Below are 21,018 nucleotides of genomic sequence, written 5' to 3'. Positions count from 1 at the left end.
TAAAAAATGTTGACTGGGAAAGTTTTCAAAGTATATTATGCTAATGGTTGACATATTTAGTCTCACTCATAGACAAGGGTGTACCTGCTAGATACTCCGGCCCTACTCTGCCTTCCTCCTTCTACTATTTTCTTAATGATGAAATCATCTGAAAAACTGGAGTTAGTGACTGTTTTAAGCATGCCTCATGGTTGTTCATGGAGGCCATATTTTGATTTTGTCTCAACAGTAAGAAAAACTTGTAAACTTTTTTCTTGTTTCTTCGAGTGGGTCTCAGAAAAGTAAGGATGCATTTTTTTTATTCCTCAGTTCTGTTTTTAGATTTTAGTCCCAATCCTCATAAAACAGAGCTGAGTGGAGTAAAAGTTTAATATGCGTTCCACAAAAGAAGAATCAATCCACAAACTTTCAGAGACCCCTCTAAACTTGAGGCCGTGTGTACACACCCTTCACTGCAGTTTGTAGCACATCCAGGACATAAAGTAACAAAGTAAACTCTGCATGGACATAAATTTGAGAACAGTACAAAAACAAGGCCACCTCCCCCTCTGCAACAAGATGTGCAAAACTTTAGGTGACACATAAAAAGTAAAAACTGGGACGTGAATCTGGTCTGAACACAGAGTGAGGAGGGGAGAGGAGGAGGGGGGGTGCAGCCCTGCTCTATTTGTTCACAGCTCAGAAGTGTGTGTGTGTGTGTCCCTGGTGTGCTTGACCCGTGGTGCCCTCTGCTGTCAGCCTGCAGTGCTTGACCTTCACTATGATTAATGACAACTCCGCTGCCATGTTAACCAGAGGGAAGTCTTCGCCTCGATGCTGGCCTGACCCTGAAACACCTGAATGTGTCGCAGAGGTGATGAAGATGCAGCGATTTAACATGCAACTATCTCAGGTAAAGTCAAGTCAGTTAATTATAGAGCGCATTTAAAAACAACTGATGTTTTAGCAAAGTACTTTACAGAAAAATAATTTTAAAAAAGGATGAGTCACATATAAACACAGCCAAAAATAGGAGGATTTTTAAGTAATCGTGATTGCAGGGGCGGGTCTAGAAATTTTGGATGAGGGGGTCAGGTTGCATCAATAAATTTTATTTACTCTGTTCTTCCCTTGATAATGAATTCATTTCAGTTATTTTTTACAGATCGTGACTTATTTTTCTTTACTGGAGTTTTCTTTCTGGCGATCTTGGAAACAAAACAAAAGGCTGGTCACTTTGATATTACAGACAATAGACTGTATGAAAAGATGGACGACATGACAGCTCCCTAAAAGTGAAGCCAAAACATCTCTATCGCCCCCTGCTGACTGGCCGCAGTAAAGGTCATAAAGCCCGCCTCCTCCACGTTAACAGATGGGACATGAGTCAAACTATAAAATCAAAATACACGTTTCTTAAACATGGTTTCTGTCATTATAACTAGTTATTATCATGCTGATTTACGTCCAAGTGTTCATTTTTCTGACAAGTTTATGCAAGATGGCAGCGCCTATCACAGGGACTATTTCGGCATCAATTCCGTACGATGAGAGCAGATGGAGACGCGTCGTCCGTCTGTATAAACAGTCATTGTTACAGACCAGGACATGCTGCCATTGCCCACACTAATAAGGTAAGTTAAGCCTATTTCTATAGCCCTTACGAACCATCATGCGGTCATTTTACATTAAACCAAGCCACACTTTTGTAAAGCTGCCCCAGTGTGTGTTTTTACAGAGCGTTCGGGCGTTGCGGAAGCAAAACATGCCTGAGGTGTAAACAAACAGCGTGTGCTTCACATACACACATGCGCCGCTGTTCCGCCCTGCCGGCTCCACTGTTAACGCTGATGCTGTTTCGCCTCTATTACTACCTTTGATTCAGAGGCGGAACAACTTCGCCCCACCATTCCACCTCGGTGCGTTTTACATAGACGACGAAACGTAACAGAAGCTTAATAATCCCTCCTTGAACTGGCAGTGTAAAAGGGCTGTATGTTTGTTTTGTGCTTTTGCAACTCCGGGGATGTGAGTTATGTTCATCTGACGCTATTAAGAAAAAGTCGAGATCTCAAGAAGACAACCAGAAATGACTCGTTGTCACAGGAAAACTGAGTAAATAAAAAGAATGGATGCATGTCCACTTAGGGCTTCTGTAGTAAGGCCCTGTGTCCACATAGCACCTTTTTCTGAGCGCCAGCATCTTTTTTCAATTGTTCCCAATGAGGACAGAGTGTGTGCAGCCGCCTACAGAAATAATGCCGCACCCAGCATTTTTTTTGTGCGACCGCTCCGAGCGCTTCAAGTCTGAACTTTTCAGAAAGGCGCTGGTGTCGTAACCGCCGCTTTTTTTCAGCCAACCAATCAGATGGGGTGCCACTCGTCACCCTGGTTACCACCAAACATGGAGGAGCAACTTGTTTTGGCCGTTTCTGTCTTCGTGGAGCTGTACAATATGACAAACAGAATCACAATAGAGACCGAAAACCCCATTTGTGGGAGCAGATCGACCGGACACTTAATATTGCTGGTGAGCTGTGCTTTTTTCGCCCTACGTGTAAGCTTGTTGTTAGCTGTGCAGTAAGTTCAACTTATTGTTGTCATAGAAACAAAACCCGCGTGCAGCGTCTGCCAGAAAAAGGCGCTTTGTAGACACGGGGCCTAAGGTGATCATTTTTAATTTTTGAATATTCTCTGAAAAAGTAAATCAGTAAAAATAAAAGTACAATATCTAGTTAATGAGTTGTACATTACTGTATTTATGTCAGGTAAAGAAAGAAAATGACCAACTAAATAACACTAATAACACAAACCTGAATGCAGATGACCCATGCTAAATATATACAATCAAATATTGATCATGTGACAAACATCAAAGCTATGAAAATGTTTGGTTTTGGTTAACAAATCTACTAATTCAGCTCGAGCATTTTAGATACATAAAAGCCCAAACAACCAATCACATTCCGACTCTGGTCGGGTGGGGCACTTAGATGGGCCCTTGCCACCATCGGCCACCACTTTGGTTCACCCCTGGTCTTAAGAAACCTTAATGGAGGGGATCTTATTGTAAGTGGCACAATGTTCCATATTTAAAGGCCCACGACAGAAAATGCTGGATAACCTGCAGTGATGTAAAAACAAATACAAGTCTTTCTCCTAAAATAGAGATTAAAAAAGATTCTGGGTCAAAGTATTTAGTTTCAGGAAACAGGAGGATCACATTACCCTGATTCCTGGAGTGCTTGACAGCAGCTCATTTTTCACTCTTACAGAACAGAGAGAAAAAAACAGAGAGAAGTTATTGGTCAACATGGGCGTTAGTAACGACTTCATCAGCATCTTTATTCATGTAAATCAGCTTCCCGTCATTTCATCTCTCCTAACGTGCACTCATCAACCCATCTGATGATCAGTGGTCTTTCATGATGATGCATTCAAGGTCCCCCTCTTATGTCGATGCTGTTTTCTCAGTCCAATCTGCTCGTGTTGGCACCCACGTCTGGCACGAGGCCTGTTGTTAAACATGTACAGTAAAGGGGGAGCTGCCAGGTCCGGGAATTAATTGAAAGTCTTGCCTCGCTGTTACCTAATAAGGACAGTTGGCAAAGTCAGCGCGTGAAGGACTCGAGGCCATAAGCTGTTGAATTATGCAAGAGCGGAGCAGCTTGTTCCTTCAAAGCATGAATCAAAAGTAAGGGAAAAAAAGTCATGGAGGTTGTGGTTGTTTGGATGGGAGCGTGCAGGCGCTAGGACCTGGGACACGTGCGCGTATTAGTTTGCCAGAGGGTGGAGACGGTGAACAATGAGGGAGCTGACTGGTAGGACCAGCACAGGAGCAACATCTGAGACCCCCCCTTCCTCCCCCCTACCTCAACCTCCAGAGCCCCTTTGGACCGACGGACACAACACACAAACAGCTTTGACAGCGCGCGCAAGACGCAGGAGTTTGGAGAGATTTTTTTTTTGGAGACGCGCAAATTCGTCCACGCGCGCTGCAGAGAGTAGAGGTTTACTGAGCCCCCCGCGTGGATGTGAATGAATGGGTTCGCCTCAGTGTGTGTGTGGTGCCGAAGTGGGTCATGCGGACCACTGGAGGAGCGAAAGATAAACACGCTGCACCCTCCTCCTCCTCCTCCCGCTGCTGCTGCTGCTGCCTGGCAGGTTGAGATGGTGGGCGCTCAGAGGAGGGATCCCAGCCTGTGTCCTCATCTCAGCAGCACCCAGCAGCAGATGATGCTTTGATTCAATCCGCCTCCGAAGAAAGTCACAAACTGAAAACACATCTCCAGACGCAGGACGGGAATCATCAACTCGCGGACCTCATCCAAGCTCAGTCAGCTGTTAAAAAAACCCCGCAATGTTTTGTTTTTTCTAAAGGGACCTGCCCGGTTTTCTTAGCGCCTACTACAACTGATCGATTACCGAGGAGATTCATCCGTCGCTTTCCCAGCGGATCAGAGCCGAGCAGAGCGCAGCAGCTCTGCGCGCCGAGCGAATGCAGGACCATGGAGGAGAGAGACAGGTCGCCAGCAGGTGAGTGAGTAACACCTAGATGCACCCTGAGGTACCTGGAACCAGGTCACACTGCCAGATGCTGTTGTCTGCAGAAAAATGGCTTACAGTATAACACATATGTGTATTATAATGCATCAAAGCCTGTGAGATATTGGGTTTTATCTGAAGAGCTGTGATTTGAATGATGCACTGATTATTAGTGAACTTTGACTCACTCTTGGACAGTAATCATGACTGAATTATGAATTCGTCCTTGAAAGCCGGCGGTGTAATAAAGCACAAATGTCAGCGTTCATTATACAGCACCACAGTTTTAATTTCATTAAATGATAAACTGTAACAAGGTTTAATGCACGAGCTCTGATTTAATTTGTAATTTCACCCACATTACTCGTGACACACGCACCTGTGTGTGTGTGTGTTTTTCCCACTCTGCTTTTGTGATTCAGCCTGATGGACGCGAGGGCATCCGGGGCACTTCACTTTTAATGGTCCTCTTATACTTTGTCCAGGGCAGACAGGTGATATCTCATCCTTAATGCCGTCTAATGCATTCAAACGAGGCGGCTGACTTGTCAGAGAAAACCCTGTAAAAGCAAAGTCCAGAGGCTGGTAATGGACTCTGCAGCCGGTGCACATGGATTTTGAACATTGTATTGGTGGAGAGGTGCATGCTGTAATGGCCGGGGTGTTTACTGTGAGGGAGAAGTTCATCCGTATATCAAACAAAATTCTGTCTGAGAACATGTCCATGGAGAGAGTGCCCAAAACACCTCCCGCAGACTGAAGCCTGCCTTTGTTTTTCCTGTGTAAACATCAGCAGTTATTCAGTTTCACCCAGCACATCTAATATAGATGACAATCGCCAACACTGCACTTTAAACCCACATCTTAAATAGAAGTAGAGTCCACTCTGCGAGCTGATTTATGAGACCTAATCTTCTTTAAAATTCAGCTCAAACTTCATGTAGAAATGTCCCCAAACACGGCCTGTAGGATTAAGAGGATGCCTGCTACTACAACAAAAATGAAGGTATTATTATGGCTCAATATATACCGAGACAATGACCCAATCCAACATCTGGCACATACACACATGCAGCTAAACCCTTCACTGCCACAGGAAAAAATAGAGGAAAAGAAAAACCGAATTGCAGTTTTGTAACAAGGTCTAACCAAAGTCCATTAAAAAAACATTCAGAGTTCAATAAAAGAAAATCATCAGACACATGATTCGATGCTTTTAAAAAACCATGGCCGCTCAGAGAACAGGAAATATTGTCAGTAATCGCACACACAGACGGCATCAACCAGTTTTTTGCTCTCTTTTTCAAGATTTATCATCCAATCTGTGCAGATTATATCGTAATCTGCCGTCAAATCACGGAGGAAACAGCTGCCTAAAGATGCTCCTGTCAATCAACCTACATATGTGTGGGTACAAGTGTAGGCTATATTATGCATAATTTGCATTAATGTATGAGTCAAATCCATTTTCCCTTTAACAATTATTATTGTATTATTTGGCTAATCACTGTTTGATTTATGTACAGTCTGTTCTCGGTTTTAATTGTCTTCTATTCTGCATTGTGTCTTCTATATTGCTAATGCTAATAGCCCGTCATGCAATCAAAGCATAGATGGGATTTGAATTTAAGACAGACACTGCGAGAGAGGGAGAGAGAGAAAGAGGTTAAACGCAGCCTCAGCAATCAACATTAGTGCACTGATTGTAGTTAGGGGCTATTGTGTATGAGTGGGATCACAGTATTAGATTGCCTTGAAGTGGAGGACAAAATGGGGGAAAAGTCCCCTTTAGCAGTTCTGTTACATCATTTAGCCATCCCCCTCCTCCCTTTAAGACCCCATTTTCTGAGCTCATATTAGAGTCCCATTTCCTCATGTATTTGACATCAAAGGGATGCAGTCTATAGCATGCGCTACAAAGGGAGGGATGCTTCAATTTGCTCTCATTGGATTTCTCCGACCCCCCCTCTGTGGTCACATGGAGCTTCCCTGTTGGAACTTGAGGCTACTGGATTGTGATAGAGTGGGGGTTAGGTACAGTACACTATGTTCCCTGGGTAGCTTATTGCAGTGATGTTTCACACTTAAATGTTTTTTGCAGGACATGATTAGAACGAGGGTGATGATGACATGACGCTCTATGGTTTCTAATCCCAAAGCCTTAATCCTCAACTACAATATTGATGTATTCTGCAGTGGGATGCTTTGTTGTTGGTATTGTTCTTATAGGATTTCGGTTTGTCAATGCGCCCTTTGGTCTTTCATTGTCAACATACAGCATATTTGAGCCATGAGGGCTTGTAGTTTTCTAGCAATTTCCACTCTTAGGGTACCATTTACCTTGGCGTTATCCCTTCATTCGGTTTTTCACCAGGACCTTTCAACAGGCGGGAGCTCCCTTCGCCGTATACATAAACAACGACCATTTTCCTTTGACATGGGAAGCTCAAAAGGTGGTATAATGTCATAGTTTATGTTGTGATTTGTACAAACTCAACAAATCAGACAAATTATCATCATTACACCATTTCCTGACAGATAAGCAACTGAAAAGACAAAGGATAGTGAACATCTGTAGGGACATTTGGCTATATTTCAAGTAAAAAATATTTAATAACCTATTAACATCAGACAACAGCTAACGTACGCATGAACCCACTTTCTAGCTAGCTAGAAAGAGGCTGAATGCTAAGGTGACCTTTTAAATAAATGTATGATAGGCGTAGTTAGCAAGGAACTGGTTGAATGATAACATTAGCTGTTGTCTGATGGTAGCTAACAGGTAACATCAGACTTTATAGCTATGGTAGGCTACATTAGGTACGAGCGGCTGAATGCTAATGTTAGCTGCTGTCTGAGAGCTAATGGATTAACAAATGTGTTCTTACAAAGTTAAGTCTGCCTTTTGTTTCACATCTTACAACTCTTTCAAAAGGTATTGTTAGCATTCAGCCACTATTTAGCTAATAATAATATCAGCTAGGAAGTGGCTGAATGCTAACTAGCTGTTGTCTTACGGTAGCTAACAGGTTATCAACTAGCCTATGTTGTTTGTACAAAGTTTAGTCTTTTGACGCCTTTTCCATAACCCTTTCAAAAGGTAACGTTAGCCACTTCTTAGCTAATGGTAATATAAGGTAGGAAGCTGTTCAATGTTAGCTGCTATTTGATGTTAGCTAACGAGTTATCAATATGTTGTTGTTACAACTGTCTGTCAATTGTCTGTTTATGCCTTTTGTTTCATATCTTACAAAACACTTTCAAAAGGTATTAGCATTCAGCCACTTTTTAGCTAGTCTAATAGTAATGTCAGGTAGGAAGTGGGTGAATGCTAACATTAGCTGTTGTCTGACGGTAGCTAAAGAGAATTGTTTCAACTTGAAATATGTCAGAAGCACTGAAATGATAACTGTGTGTCAGATTTCTGACATTTATACGCTAACAATTTGGAACACAGCAGTATGACATTATAACAACATTTGAGCTACCCACAGTGAGTGTATTGTCAGAGGAAAATGGCCGCAGTGTGAATATGTTCAATGGGGTAGGTGACTTAAAGTAGAGAGCGAAAAGGATGATGGGAAGCAAAGCAGAGCCAAGGAAAGTCAGGGACTCAGCGGGGTCCACAGAGGGGGTGATTTGTCAAAGGGAGTGTCCGTGGCCTGGGCTGCTGATTCACCTATCACTGCACAGCGGGGCGTTTCTTCAGCCTCGTGTTGATGGAGGCATTACACCCACCAACTCTGCTCTGATATTCAAGGAAGGTGATTCATTTTTTTATCCCTGAGTTGGGAACAGAGTGTCCTGACTGCAACAGGCTGTCACGAGGATGCCCATTTTAGTTTGATTGAGTGATAGATCGATTGGGATAGCAGTGATTTGTGTTTACTCTTCACACTGAGACAAAGAGGAGAGGGACACAGACAGATGGATAAAAATACATACAATCCATATGCGCGTCTGTGCATGCAGTCTTTTAAATTTTCTGACTGACAGTGAGAGAAAACACATCAGTCACATCTTATTTCACTCACTTTGACCCACAGGCGAGGCACGGTGGGCATTTTGACAGTAAATTGGACACGAGAGATCAGTCTTCACCCATAATGACTCTTCAGCCGAGAGCGAAGCAACTGGTCCATTAGTAACGGAGAGAGGTAGAGACGCGAGGCAGGCTCCGCCATCTATTTATTTCTTTCATTAGTCCCTCGTTTACATTTTCTGGAACAGACAGGAGACAAAGAGGAGAGGAGGGAAGAGCTCGATGGAAAAAAACACTGATTGAAGCTGCCGACCCTGAGACCTCCCTCCCTGGCTAGTATACATTAAAAAAACATTTTTACAGCTGAATGTGAAGCATTTATTCTGTTGCCATCTTTCAACCACTTCAATTTAGCTAATTGCCTGTATTTGAATCAGTATTCATGTTTGAACCTCACTCCTATAAAGTCTTAATGCAGTAATCAATGTCATATCACAGTTCATTGCAACTGTAACACACAAAGTTCAAAAGCACGGGGTGGGCTCGCTTAATACAAAATTATTGTCCCTGATAAGATACATACAGCACGTTAAATGTGTCTGGTTTAATGGTAGTATATAGGTGAATAAATAGCCATGTTATTGAAGATGACCTTTAAAGTACCTTTGAAAATATATTATAGTCTTAAGTCATGTCAGCATGCTTAAACGTAAGGGCCTGTGTCCACTAACTGCATGTTTTTAGCTGGCAGCACATTTTCTATACAACCTCGACGTCAGCTGTTTTTTGTCGCTGCACTCATGGCGCTCTCAGTTGAAAATAGTTCAACTTTTGAAACACCACCGCGCTCGTCAATGTCACTTCTCCCTCACCGACCAATCAAAATCAAGAAGGGGCAGGTATTCTGATATCAACAACAATGGCGAACGAGAAGCTAATCCTTTAGTTTCTTTGAGGGTGCAATTTCCAGGTGCAGAGCTGCTAATGCTAGGACACAATTTCTTTCCTTTGTTTTTATGTTTTCTTTTTAAATTTCCGACTAAGCAGTCACTATCAAAGGAACAGACAACTTTCATAACCTAGCAACAGTAATTGCTGTAAAAAGCGCTCTGATATTGAGGTTGTGGGCGCTGCCTGCACAAAAAACGTCATTAGTCAACACAGGCCCAAATGTATAATGATATGCTAACATGCAAGAATAATGTAACCAAGGTCAGCATCTTAGAGTAATGTGTTAGCATGCCTGTTAATTAGCACCTATCTTAAGCTGAGGCTGATGGGGGTGTAAATATTTCTATTTGGAAACCAAAGTATTATTAAAATCCAGGTTTTTGGGCTACTCGGTGGCTAAGACGTTTCCTGATGTCACTTAGGTTGTTACTTTAAATCCTGGAAACATTGGAGCATGAATGTGCACACCAATAGCATGTCAATCAACGAAATAATTGATGAGACATTTCACTCAAAACCGAACAAGGTGAACTTAACGCGAGAGGACGAGTCAAGTCACTGAAGTCATTATGAATGTCTGCACATCCATCCAGTAACGGTTGACATATTTCTGTCTCGACCAAAGTGTGTACTGACAACACCTGTCAGGATATAATCTGTGAGGAGAGAGACAAAGGCCTCATAAGCTTCACCTCTATTCTCACCTCCAGCTGAGTGTTTGCAGGAGAAAAGTTCAACTGCTCGGGCAGTTTAATCTCATATGTGTCATGTGGTGCTGGCCGCAACAGGTTTCCAGACCGTCCTTGGGCTTATTAGGTCATAAAAACGGATGTTTTAGCTGCAACCTGTTCTTGCACTTCCAATGCACTCAGCTCTGTTTGAGTAATTGCTAAATGGAGCGAGATTGTCAATCTGTATTTGAGGGGAAATTAATACCTGAAAAACAGATTGTTGCTGCTGAGGGAAAACCTTGTATCTCCACCTTTTGGGACAAAGAAAAAACAGGTTTGTTTTGTTGATTTACAACATAAGTAGGACCAGCTCAAAACAACCCAGGCAAAAGCTTTTTCTTAACCTAGTCATCATCTATATGTGGAGGCTTTTTCTGTTACCTTGTCTTTTAACGCCTGAGAGGACAGCAGAGGAGCAGAGGGCATCATGGGAGATCAGTGTAGTTGAACACGAATGCTGAGTCGTGCAGAGTCTCACAGCTGCTCCCTCTCAGAGGTGGGAACACAAAGGGCCTTTGATAGACTGTCACTGTGCGACTGATACACTCGACCTCCCCTAAACACACACGCACACAAAATCATCTCCCACTGACCACATAACTTCATCCCCACACCTCCAGACTGCACTCAACTGCAGTGTCCTGTTCGCATTGACAGCGTCATCACAGCCCAAACACTCATCACATTTCAGGACTCTTAATCCAGTTCTGCAGAGGAAATGAGAGCAAAGCATCCTGGGCTTTTTAGGTGGGGTGTGCTTTTGTCTTTGTGGGCGCTGAGTAATGTGATTAAGATTCAATGCTGGAGGAAGAGCCGGTAAACAAGCGCTCGCTGATGGAGGCTTTTGGGGCCGCGCAGGGTGGGCGGTCAGAGGAAATGTCTGTCTGTCTGTCTCCTTTTTAATGTTTAACCACCAAACTTGGACTGCATGGTGTTCTGGATAAGAATGAACTTTTGTGTTGACTTGCTGAAGGCTATACAGTGGGCATGCTCAGCATGAGTAGGCTACAATATTCATAGCCTCTTATATAATCATGCTTGTGATAAAATCAAGAAGCAAGACATTTCTACAGGCAGTCTTTCTATAAGCGGTGTTTTTTTCTTGGATAAAGAGGGACGAGCCAAGAACACAGGCTGCAAACGGCCGCTTCCTATTTTAGTTTTCGCTGTCTAATCGCTATATTTATCACTCTCTTCCCACAAGATAGCTGAGGATCCTCAACACCTTCACAGTGTCTCAACAAAGCCTCCTCTTGCCACGTTTTCATCAGCTGAACATTAGCTTCCAAAATGCACCTGACAGTCGGCACGGACACATTCAAGGCGCTTTTATTTAATTCAGTGCGGTGCTGTGAAACTGGCTGCGGGGGGAGAAGAACAAAGGGCAAAGCCGCTGTCTTTGAATGATGGATGAAAAAGGCCATCAGCGAAATTGTTTGCGCTGATTTGGTGCCTATTAGTGTGTTATGTGTGCGTGCTGTGCATGATTGGATGATTAAATGTGATTGTGTTGGGAGGGGGGTTGAAGAGAGACAATGGGTAAGATCATTAGTTTGATCCACTTCATTTCCTCAGAAGGTCCATATTGTGCGGTTCGTTCGATAGTTTTCTTTCACTAACAGACGCCCGCATTCACAGTCAATCAACATTTGCTGATTTTGGTCCGTTGGCACATCTAGGGTGTCTGACTCCATCAGAGCTATTTTTTACCCTCCGAGGATCAGTTTGACCTATTTCAAACTTGGCACTTTTGAAAATCAGCAACAACTTTTCCGTTGCAGTATTCCTTTTTCCTTAGCTTCAGCAATTTGACTGAAATGCTTAGAACAACCAAACCAAATATGTTTTCCAGGCAAATAAAAAGCGCCCCCTTTTCTCACAGCTGCTCTAATTGTTCCTGCATAAGAACAGAGCGGTCACAGGTGAACGGTGGCATGCCTTACCAGCATGTATACACCTCAAGGCTGTCAGCTTTCTCCATTTGTTTCCATTTGTTAGGCCTTCTACCTGGCCATATTGATTTTCCCGTTGCTGTCTGCCAGTAAGTGTTGTCTGAGACCGGCCATATCTGAAAGCAGGCAGGAGTGATCTACAGGGACAGCAGGAAGTCCAATACATTTACTGAAAGCACTTTCCCTGTTGATGCCTTCCCTGAATCGATTGTATGGAAATGAAGCTCTGTTAAAACCACCCTGATTTAACCGTCCTCTAGGACATGATGCACAGACGTGAATATATGGATGTGTGCCAACAAACAAAAAGACACTCAGAGTACTTTGTCATGAACATATAAATTTATACAGCCTGCCATTATTATGGCAGAATAAAACCTGGCTCTTAACAGTGCTCTCTCCTCTTCCTTTAGTCTGCCGCACAGCGTCAAGGCGAGCCTGTCTCTTTCTCCATCTGGACCCGGACGGGTGGGCAGCGGCGGGGGCTCTCCAACGTCCAAGATGGGCTACTGTGGAGGAGTTCCTGTTGAGGACATGCAGGCCCTGGCCATCACCTCTCTTTCTGCAGCAGATGTAGCCAAACAGTACGAGCACATTCGGGAGCTGGGGAAGGGCACGTACGGGAAGGTGGACCTGGTGGCCCACAGAACACAAGGTAAGATGGTTAACGCATCAAGGGTTCAAAATGTGGCTGAAGATCCTTATCCTCTAATGTCTATGAACGGATTCTGAATAAGGATACGGAATCTGTAGGTTGGTGCCAGGTGTGTCCTTTGTAGTCCGAATAGTATCGTCTTCTAGTGTTTCTGCAAGTATTGGTTGTATGTAAGATTTGGAACATATCGTCCAAAATGCAATCCCTGAAAAACATCTCAATGTTAGAGCAGATAACAACCCTAACCCTAACCCTAACCCTGTCCTAAACGTTGTCTCTCAAGTCCAAACTCACCTTTTACATCTTAGGTTTGTATTAGACCGTAAACAACCAGAAGTCTTGGCCCATCCATTAACGTCTATCTGAAAAACTCCTGGCTGCAGAAGAAGCCTCGGAAAAATGGTTGTCATACCCACAGGCTATATCGTCAAGAGAATGGCCAATGGCTTCCAAGATTGTTTATCCTCTAACCCTTTTGTATGAGTATGCCTTAAGCATCAACCATCCGATTATGTAATCACAAATAAGACATTTTGGAAAGCAGATTGGTCAGATCTCCTTGTCTGCTTCATGCCAGCATGCCCCACAGTTGAGGATGACTTGCTAAGACAGATCAGTCTGAGGTCTCAAGGCACAGTGCCTAGACATTAATTCAGAACTGTTAAGAGTTTGCTTAGGATTGTTTTATGTGTACTGTTAAGCCTTGGTTGTAAGAAAATCAAAGTTATTGAGCCGGCTCAGTCTGACAGCAGTATAACTAAGCATTATAAAGAAGTGCCGAGTGAGGATGAGAGGGCAGGCAAGATTACAGAGATATACAGAGCCTCTGTTTTTTGCAGCTGCGACTGTGAACAGCTGGTTGTACAGCATGTGTGTAATGGAGGTGAGATTCATTCACTTTACATGTTTATATGTATGAATGAAGCAGCTGGTGCGAAGACTCGGTTGGGTAGTCCGCCCACTCCCTTAGAGTATCGGATAAAATCACCTTAAGCGTCTTTGATAACACTTGGAGTGCTTTGGATGGTCAGTACTTATTTGTAGCGAAGGTAGGAAACACCGGAATCTTATTGTGTCCACTCATGTGTTTCATAGGCACCAAAATGGCCCTGAAGTTTGTGACCAAGAACAAGACGAAGCTCAAGAGTTTCCTACGGGAGTACAGTCTAACAGGCTCACTTAGCTGCAGCCCGTTCATCATCAAAGTCCTGGACGTGCTGTTCGAGACAGAGGACAGCTACGTGTTTGGACAAGAATACGCCCCAGCGGGGGACCTCTTCGACATAATCCCCCCACAGGTAACTCTATCATCCTTTCTTCCACCAATCACTACCATCCTCACTCAGCCAGAGCTGCTCCAATCAGCCGCCATGTTCAAACACAGCGGTTTTAACAAGCTCTCATGGGATTGGAGCCTTGTCTTTGTCCCGGTTTTCTCTCTCCGCGTAGAGCTCTCACTTTGCTTTAGTTCTTTTCCAAATGATGTGCTGGGAGTTCTTGACTTCAAGGTTCTTCTGAAGAATCATTAAAAATGGTTGCAGAGGAACTCAAAACCAGGACTTGTTTGTTTCACTCCTCCTTTTTGGAGCACATCAAATTCCACCTCGTTATTTGATTCCTCCACAATAAAACCATCACCTGTCTCTTTTTCTGGTATCACCTCCCTTAGACTCACCTCCTACACAATGCACTATATTTATTGGCCTGCATTAATCAAAAATTGCGTCCTAACACGTTAACCTTTCTTTCTCCATCTGTTCTTCTCAGGTGGGTCTGCCAGAGGAAATGGTCAAACGCTGCATGCAACAACTGGGCTTGGCCCTGGACTTCATGCACAGTAAAAACCTGGTGCATCGAGATGTCAAACCCGAGAATGTGCTCCTGTTTGATCGAGAATGCCGCCGCATCAAGCTGGCCGACTTTGGCATGACACGGCGCGTTGGCTGTCGAGTGAAAAGGGTGAGCGGCACCATCCCCTATACAGCACCAGAGGTGTGCCGCGCTAGCCGTGCTGAGGGTTTCCTTGTGACCACCAGTCTGGATGTGTGGGCATTTGGTGTGCTGGTGTTCTGTATGCTAACAGGAAACTTCCCATGGGAGGCAGCGCTGCCGGCAGATGCCTTCTACGAGGAGTTTCGACGTTGGCAGAAAGCAGGGTGTCCGGTGGGAACCTACCCGTCTCAGTGGCGCCGCTTCACTGATGATGCCTTGCGCATGTTTCAGAGGCTGCTCGCTGCTGAGCCGGAAAAACGCTGTGGAGTCAAAGACGTCTTCTGCTTTGTCAAGTATGAGCTGGTCAGCGAGCTCAGGCGCAGAGCGTCCTGTAGGGCGAAGAGAGGCGAGAGGTCAAGTTCTGGAGTTTGCACGGGTAGTTGTACCTCCTCCTCGACTTCCACTACATCACGTTCCTCCCACAGACACCCTGAGCCCTCCACCCCTCCAGGAACGTCCTGTCTGCGCCCAGCCCCGCTCAAACGCAGTGTCCTCTCCGACCCATTATCTCCCAGAGAGGAGTCTGGACCACACCAGTCTCCAGGCCGAGACAAGAACAAAAGCCAGATGGTGATGGCAACTGCCATCGAAATCTGTGTGTGACCACGCCAATGTTAGCAGAGGAGGCTGGATGGCTTTTCACCGAAATAACAAGCTTTGAAGAGGTGTTAATGACTACCACAGAGACTCCAGTGAAAAAGGAGAGGTACTTAAACATGAAAGAGAAGCTCAGGATCACATCACCGGCTGTGGAAATGCAAATCATCAATCAGCGGTACACATTTGGACGGCTTATCTCTGGCACATGCCGCTTGGGTTTTGATTTGTGACCAAAGACTGCTTAGCTGAGAGGCTTTGCTGGCAGTGTTCAAGAGTCTGCTGATGTTGCTCCTCGCAGCAGCCCATTCTGCCATCCAGACATTTGTGTTTTTCTGCCCATACACCGTGGTGGTGCTAATGACTCTTTAATTAGAAACTCCTTCAAAACTGATCAGCTCGTCACTCCACGTCTCTTACTCTTGTTTCTGTTATGTCTCTTAACTATTTATTTCAAAATAAAAGCTCCAGGGAGGCCCAGACCCGATCTGATTCAGTCGTGGGGCCTGTGATCTGGGGAATCTACGCAACTACATTCAACTGCCATTTCTGAGACTTCCTGCCAACTTCCAATGCATTAAGTGTGTCACAGACTTCATGTTTAAAAAAGAGCAAAAGAAAAAAAGGAAATCTTACTGTAGCAGTTTGTATGAGACGTCTTTTCATGTAGGTGTCTAGAGCTAGTTTCTCAGTAATAGGCATCACCTCAGGACACTTCAGTGGTTCACTTCCTGTTTTATTAGTAATGGAAATCCATTGACGGGCTGGAAAACACATCTGCCACTTTTGAACTGCTCTCAATGAGATTCATTCCCACAACAGAATACAGGGATTGTACATTTTCGGACTGAAAAGTTGGCGAACAAAGACGAGAAGAAGGAAGTATCTTTCTATTGTTTCTTTTCTACCTGCTGTGTGTGTGTTTGGATGTGTATGTGTGTGTGTGTGTGTGTTTCAAATGCTAAAGCACAAGATTTTTGTAAGGTAGGAGAACTCTTTAAGGAAATTACAACTCTATATTGTAAATAATTTGATATTTCTAGGAGTGCACTGTAACATCAGGTAGTTCATCTATGTAGCGGTACTACTTTTCTACAAAAGGGGGAGGGGTTTTAATGTTTTACAGGTACTGTCTGGGTAACGCACTGTATGTAGCAACAAGATATGACAAAATGTACAGTATATCACAACGAATTAAATATAGAGAATTATTATCTACGTAAAACATGGTAGCAGCTGCTCTTCTCCTTTTCTTCTATTGTTTTGGGCTTTATCTGAATTGGGCCGTGTTATTTTCGAGTTAATTAGGCATCAATCATCTAAGCAATTTCCTTTTACTCTAACTTTATCACCCAACATCCTGTGTAAAATCAAGGTGCTTCCTGGTTGCAAATCCATTCTGTCTTCATTCAATCAATTAAAGCAACTGAGGGGTGCTTTGCAGGTCGACACCTTCCTGATTAATCTTGCAGCTTTGCAAAAGGTGCTCCAATATTCGGTTATCAAGATGCAACATTATCACGCAAACACGACTGCTCATAGTAGTGACGCCCCTCATGCTCACCTTTAAATTAATCTTCCTTCCTCTCCCTGGGAATTCACCCAGCTGCATCACTAGACCAGCAGAGCCCAGTATGTTCAATGTCTGGACGGATGATCTCGGTATTCTGTGACCCGCACACGCGCTCAGCTTCCAAAGAGAAACGTCAGATTGTGAATCACAGAATGATCAGTGCGATCGCTTCGGTGCGTTCTCATTACCGTCGTTTTTCTTGCTTGAGTTGTTGCTGTTATGTCAGTCAGGTGTGTGCGTGTCCATGTCTTTGTTTGACTGCGCGCCTGTCTCTACTTTCCTTATTTTCCTACTCCTCCCTTGACAGCCCATCAGCTCTGTCGCTATAGTGACAGCGCCTGTGCTCCTCTTGGTTTCGGCTCCTGTCCTCTTCTTGAAAATCAAGTCTAATTGAACCCAAATGAAACAACCGGTCACCAACCCCCCCTCACAGCCACCCACAGCTCCTTGTGACAGTTCCTTAGCTTATTATACTTGATGACACATTTCCCTGTAATTTTATGAGCTGGGTCACAGACCAAAGTCTTTACTCAGTCTCATCAGCCATAATTGAAGCTGCTGATGGTCCCTATTATTTCCATCCTTACTCTTCACTCTGCAAAGGTGAGCTGATTGTGGCTGAGGACTTGTCAAAGGGATGTATTTAAAGCTGAGATGCTGGCTGTCTCATAGGATCTGTGAAATGGTAATATGTCTGTACATTGCAATTGAATGTGAATTAGCCCTGATGTGACCATGTAGGATCTACTTAACATACTGCAAACAGTTACGCAACGCAACCTTACATAACCCAATCACGTAATCCATTGGTTATTGTCAGACGACAATTTAGCCTTTGGGGGCACGAGCCAATATTTCTTGACATATCTAAGCTAGGACTTCTTTTTCCGTGCAAGGGTTATTGTTCACAGTCCGACTGGCAATTTGGAACGCAAAAGCAGAGTTCGATTTGGCGACATATACGACCAGAAAATCTGTTTGTAGAGATGAATAGAAAGCTCAATAGTTGTAACATGGGAGCCGATGGGTTCTGGGATTGCAATCCATGGCTGTATATAAATATGGACGACGTGTCTCCATCTACTTTATTGTACAAAATTGAAGCCAAAATACCTCCGTGACTGGCGCTGCTATCGTGCGCTGGTGACATCATTTGGAGCCAGAGTCTGCGCAGTAGAGATTAGCCACTTCCGCTAATTTAAACACATTTAACTTATTAAAAACAAACAGCAAGGATCCCGCACATCGGCGTGTTTAACAGCAGAACAGCTTCTTGTGTTGGTCTGAAGCAGACAGATATGGAAACTTCAATGACTGTAGTGATTGTTTTAGTTATGTCTCCTCTCTCCGTTCCTCCTCTACTCTAATCCGGAACAGATCGGCTGCAGGAGCCGGATTTGTCAACAGAGCTGTCAATCATCCTTTTTACAGCATCAAATAACTAATTAAAAATAAACTTGTCAGAAAAATGAACACTTGGACATAAATCAGCATGATAAGAACTAACTATAATGACGGAAACCATGTTTGAGAAAAATGTATTTGACGTGTGTTTTGATTTTATAGTTTGACTCATGTCCCATCTGTTAATATGGAGGAGGCGGGCTTTATTAGCTACACTGCAGCCAGTCAGCAGGGGGCAATAGAGAGGGTTTGGCTTCACTTTTAGGGAGCTGTCATGTCGTCCATCTTTTTATACAGTCTATGGATTGCATTTGGCCAATGCATTCCCCCTCTTTTGCTCTCCATACGAATGTTTTCTCTTCATACAACCAAATCTCTCTCTTAAAAAAGAATAGGCCAGAAAACTGACACCAAAAATCTTGCATTCATACAGGAGATTAAATATACCTAACATTACCTAATGCATCACCAAATGACATAACCATAGCATGACACATAGCATGATCATAGCAAACCGCATGACATCATAGGCATCATAACACGATGCTTCATAACATGACTCAACAGCACAATAAGACACATCACAGGCCTAATGTTTCTCTAACTGTAGCCCTGAACTTGACAAGTGTTTTCCGATGTGAGCAGCTGCGGCTTTGTTGAAGCCATCATTATACTTAACTGCTGCAATGTGCAATGTTGTTCCATGTGGACTGTTATGACAGGATTGATCAAGTTTAATGATGAGGTGTCAAACTGTATTGTAAGTTTTACTGAAGCTCTAGAGAGTAGCCTTCCATGAACCCAGTTTATCCCGATCCGATGATCAAACTGTTTTCTGCCAGCAAGTGTTGTTGTAGAATCAAATGTAAATACTGTATGTAATGTGTCTTTAACAAAAGGAAAAAAAGGATAAACAAAATGTTAATATATGTTGAAATAAATTTATGCACCACATCTTATGGCTCCAGGGGTTTTTGTGTGTGTAGTGAGAAATACTGGGGTGGTATTTTTTTTCTGCCAGTGTCGGCAAAACTAATTCATCCCGTCTTCGTAAAGTCCCCAGACTGCACATTAGATGAAGGTCAGCCTGAATCACATGTGATTTCCCGAGGCTTTGGTCTGGATCACCAACGAGCCCCCAGACTGTTTTAATATGCTGACTTCCTTCTGAAAGCCCAATTACCACATGTGTAGATAGGAGTTATCTGCTGCCCTCAAAGAGCAAATGAGTTCAAGGACATTTGGAATAAGAAGCCGAAGATGAGAACATTAATCAGCCCACCACCCCTTCATTCTCTGTCGAGTCCGAGCGGAGGAGTTGTTATCAGACCGAGGTTTAGACAGTGACGGTAAGCTGTGGTGTATCTGCCACTGAGGAGAGCTAATCAGTTCGGACAGAGCGAGAGGGAGGAAAGGTCAGCCGTGACACAAAGGGGTTGTGTTGTGAGTGGAAGCTTGTCCTTTGTGATAGCCTGCTCTTTGCCCTTAAAGGGCTACAGCAGCCAAGTGTCAATGTAAGAGACCTAATTGTTTAGCCCAAACTCTCAGCTCTGTGGATTGCAGATGCTAATCTGGCTAAGCCCATATAAGCATCACCCAGTCTCCCATTAATACCTTATGTAGTTTTTTCTATAGTACTTTCTCTCTTTTTTAAAAGGAAAATTCATCAGCGGACTGGTGGAGTGGAGTGTCACTCTTTTAGTCTTAGGTGTAGTTTGGGGGGGTTCAATAAACCCCATAGTGGCCGTTGACAAAAATGCACTGCAATCCAAAATAAAAAAAATTTTTTAACACAGAACTAGTCATTTATTCTAATTACTTGCTCTATAATACTAAATACAAATAATAAACTAATTGTGTGACGGTGATTATGTTCATAAAGCTGTGGTACGGTAGCCTGCAGGGACACTCTCACACACGCACCCATGACAAGCAAAGGAGAGGTTAGCGGTCAACATTCTGTCAACACGTTTGACTCACTGCGTTACTATTGCCTTACAAAAAATTTTTCGGAATTTGTTAAAAGTTTCTTAGTTAAAAGAAAAAACACCAGATGTACGATAGCTATCGTATTTGTACGATATTTTTGCCCTCTGTACGATATATGATCAATAATGCCAAAAAAATGCAGAATGTACGATCATTATGCTATCTCAAAGAAACCCACAACAACAGTTCAGTGATGCATCCGTCACTCATCGCAAGCCGCGCTTGGCTTCCCCGAATGAGCGAGGATTTATGGTGCTTTTGTTTTGAAGGGTAATAACGGAAGGACCTCCATGTTGTAACATTAATATGGTGCGCAGGACATATTGCAGTATTTTGACCCTTTCTCATTTTTTTTTTATTTGTACGATAATAATAATTTTAAAGCTGCTGTACGATATTGTCTTTTCATTCTGGCAACACTGAGCTCGGTCCAGAGACGAGTCTGACAGTTCAGAGAGTCAAGCAGCTTTGGGGAGAATTTGGTGGCGGTGTTGTTGTTGCTAATGGCAACAGTTCTGAAGTCGCACCAGCTCCTGTCAGCCACCACGCCCTGGTCAGTCCAGGTCCCTGCGAGACACCTGGAACTAATGTCCCTGACGATTTCCAAAGCCCCAATACATCTACGTTTCTTGCTGTCGCCCCAGTTTAAAAAATGCTTGAGTGAAAAG

At 43.6% G+C, this 21,018-nt stretch overlaps 1 protein-coding gene across 1 annotated transcript; it reads left to right on the top strand.

The window, feature by feature from the left end:
• Positions 1-4,474: 4,474 nt before the first annotated feature.
• On the top strand, positions 4,475-19,306 carry sbk1 (SH3 domain binding kinase 1). Its single transcript, XM_069665140.1, has 4 exons — positions 4,475-4,515; positions 12,554-12,795; positions 13,891-14,093; positions 14,563-19,306. The coding sequence occupies exons 1-4, from the start codon at positions 4,478-4,480 to the stop codon at positions 15,388-15,390; spliced, it is 1,311 nt and encodes a 436-aa protein (XP_069521241.1). The 5' UTR covers positions 4,475-4,477; the 3' UTR covers positions 15,391-19,306.
• Positions 19,307-21,018: the final 1,712 nt, after the last annotated feature.

Source organism: Semicossyphus pulcher, unplaced genomic scaffold (assembly GCF_022749685.1).
Source record: "Semicossyphus pulcher isolate SPU_LCO1_2020_fin unplaced genomic scaffold, fSemPul1.0.p SCAF_16, whole genome shotgun sequence".
NCBI lineage: Eukaryota > Metazoa > Chordata > Actinopteri > Labriformes > Labridae > Semicossyphus > Semicossyphus pulcher.
This window is presented reverse-complemented; position numbering and strand designations above follow the sequence as displayed.

What these genes read in the sequence shown, in the direction of transcription:
- sbk1 (XM_069665140.1), top strand. Translation starts at nt 4,478, where the DNA reads ATGCAGGACCATGGAGGAGAGAGACAGGTCGCCAGCAG. An exon ending in GAGAGACAGGTCGCCAGCAG is followed by an intron (nt 4,516 to 12,553) that starts GTGAGTGAGTAA and finishes CTCTTCCTTTAG; the next exon opens with TCTGCCGCACAGCGTCAAGG. An exon ending in GGTGGCCCACAGAACACAAG is followed by an intron (nt 12,796 to 13,890) that starts GTAAGATGGTTA and finishes TGTGTTTCATAG; the next exon opens with GCACCAAAATGGCCCTGAAG.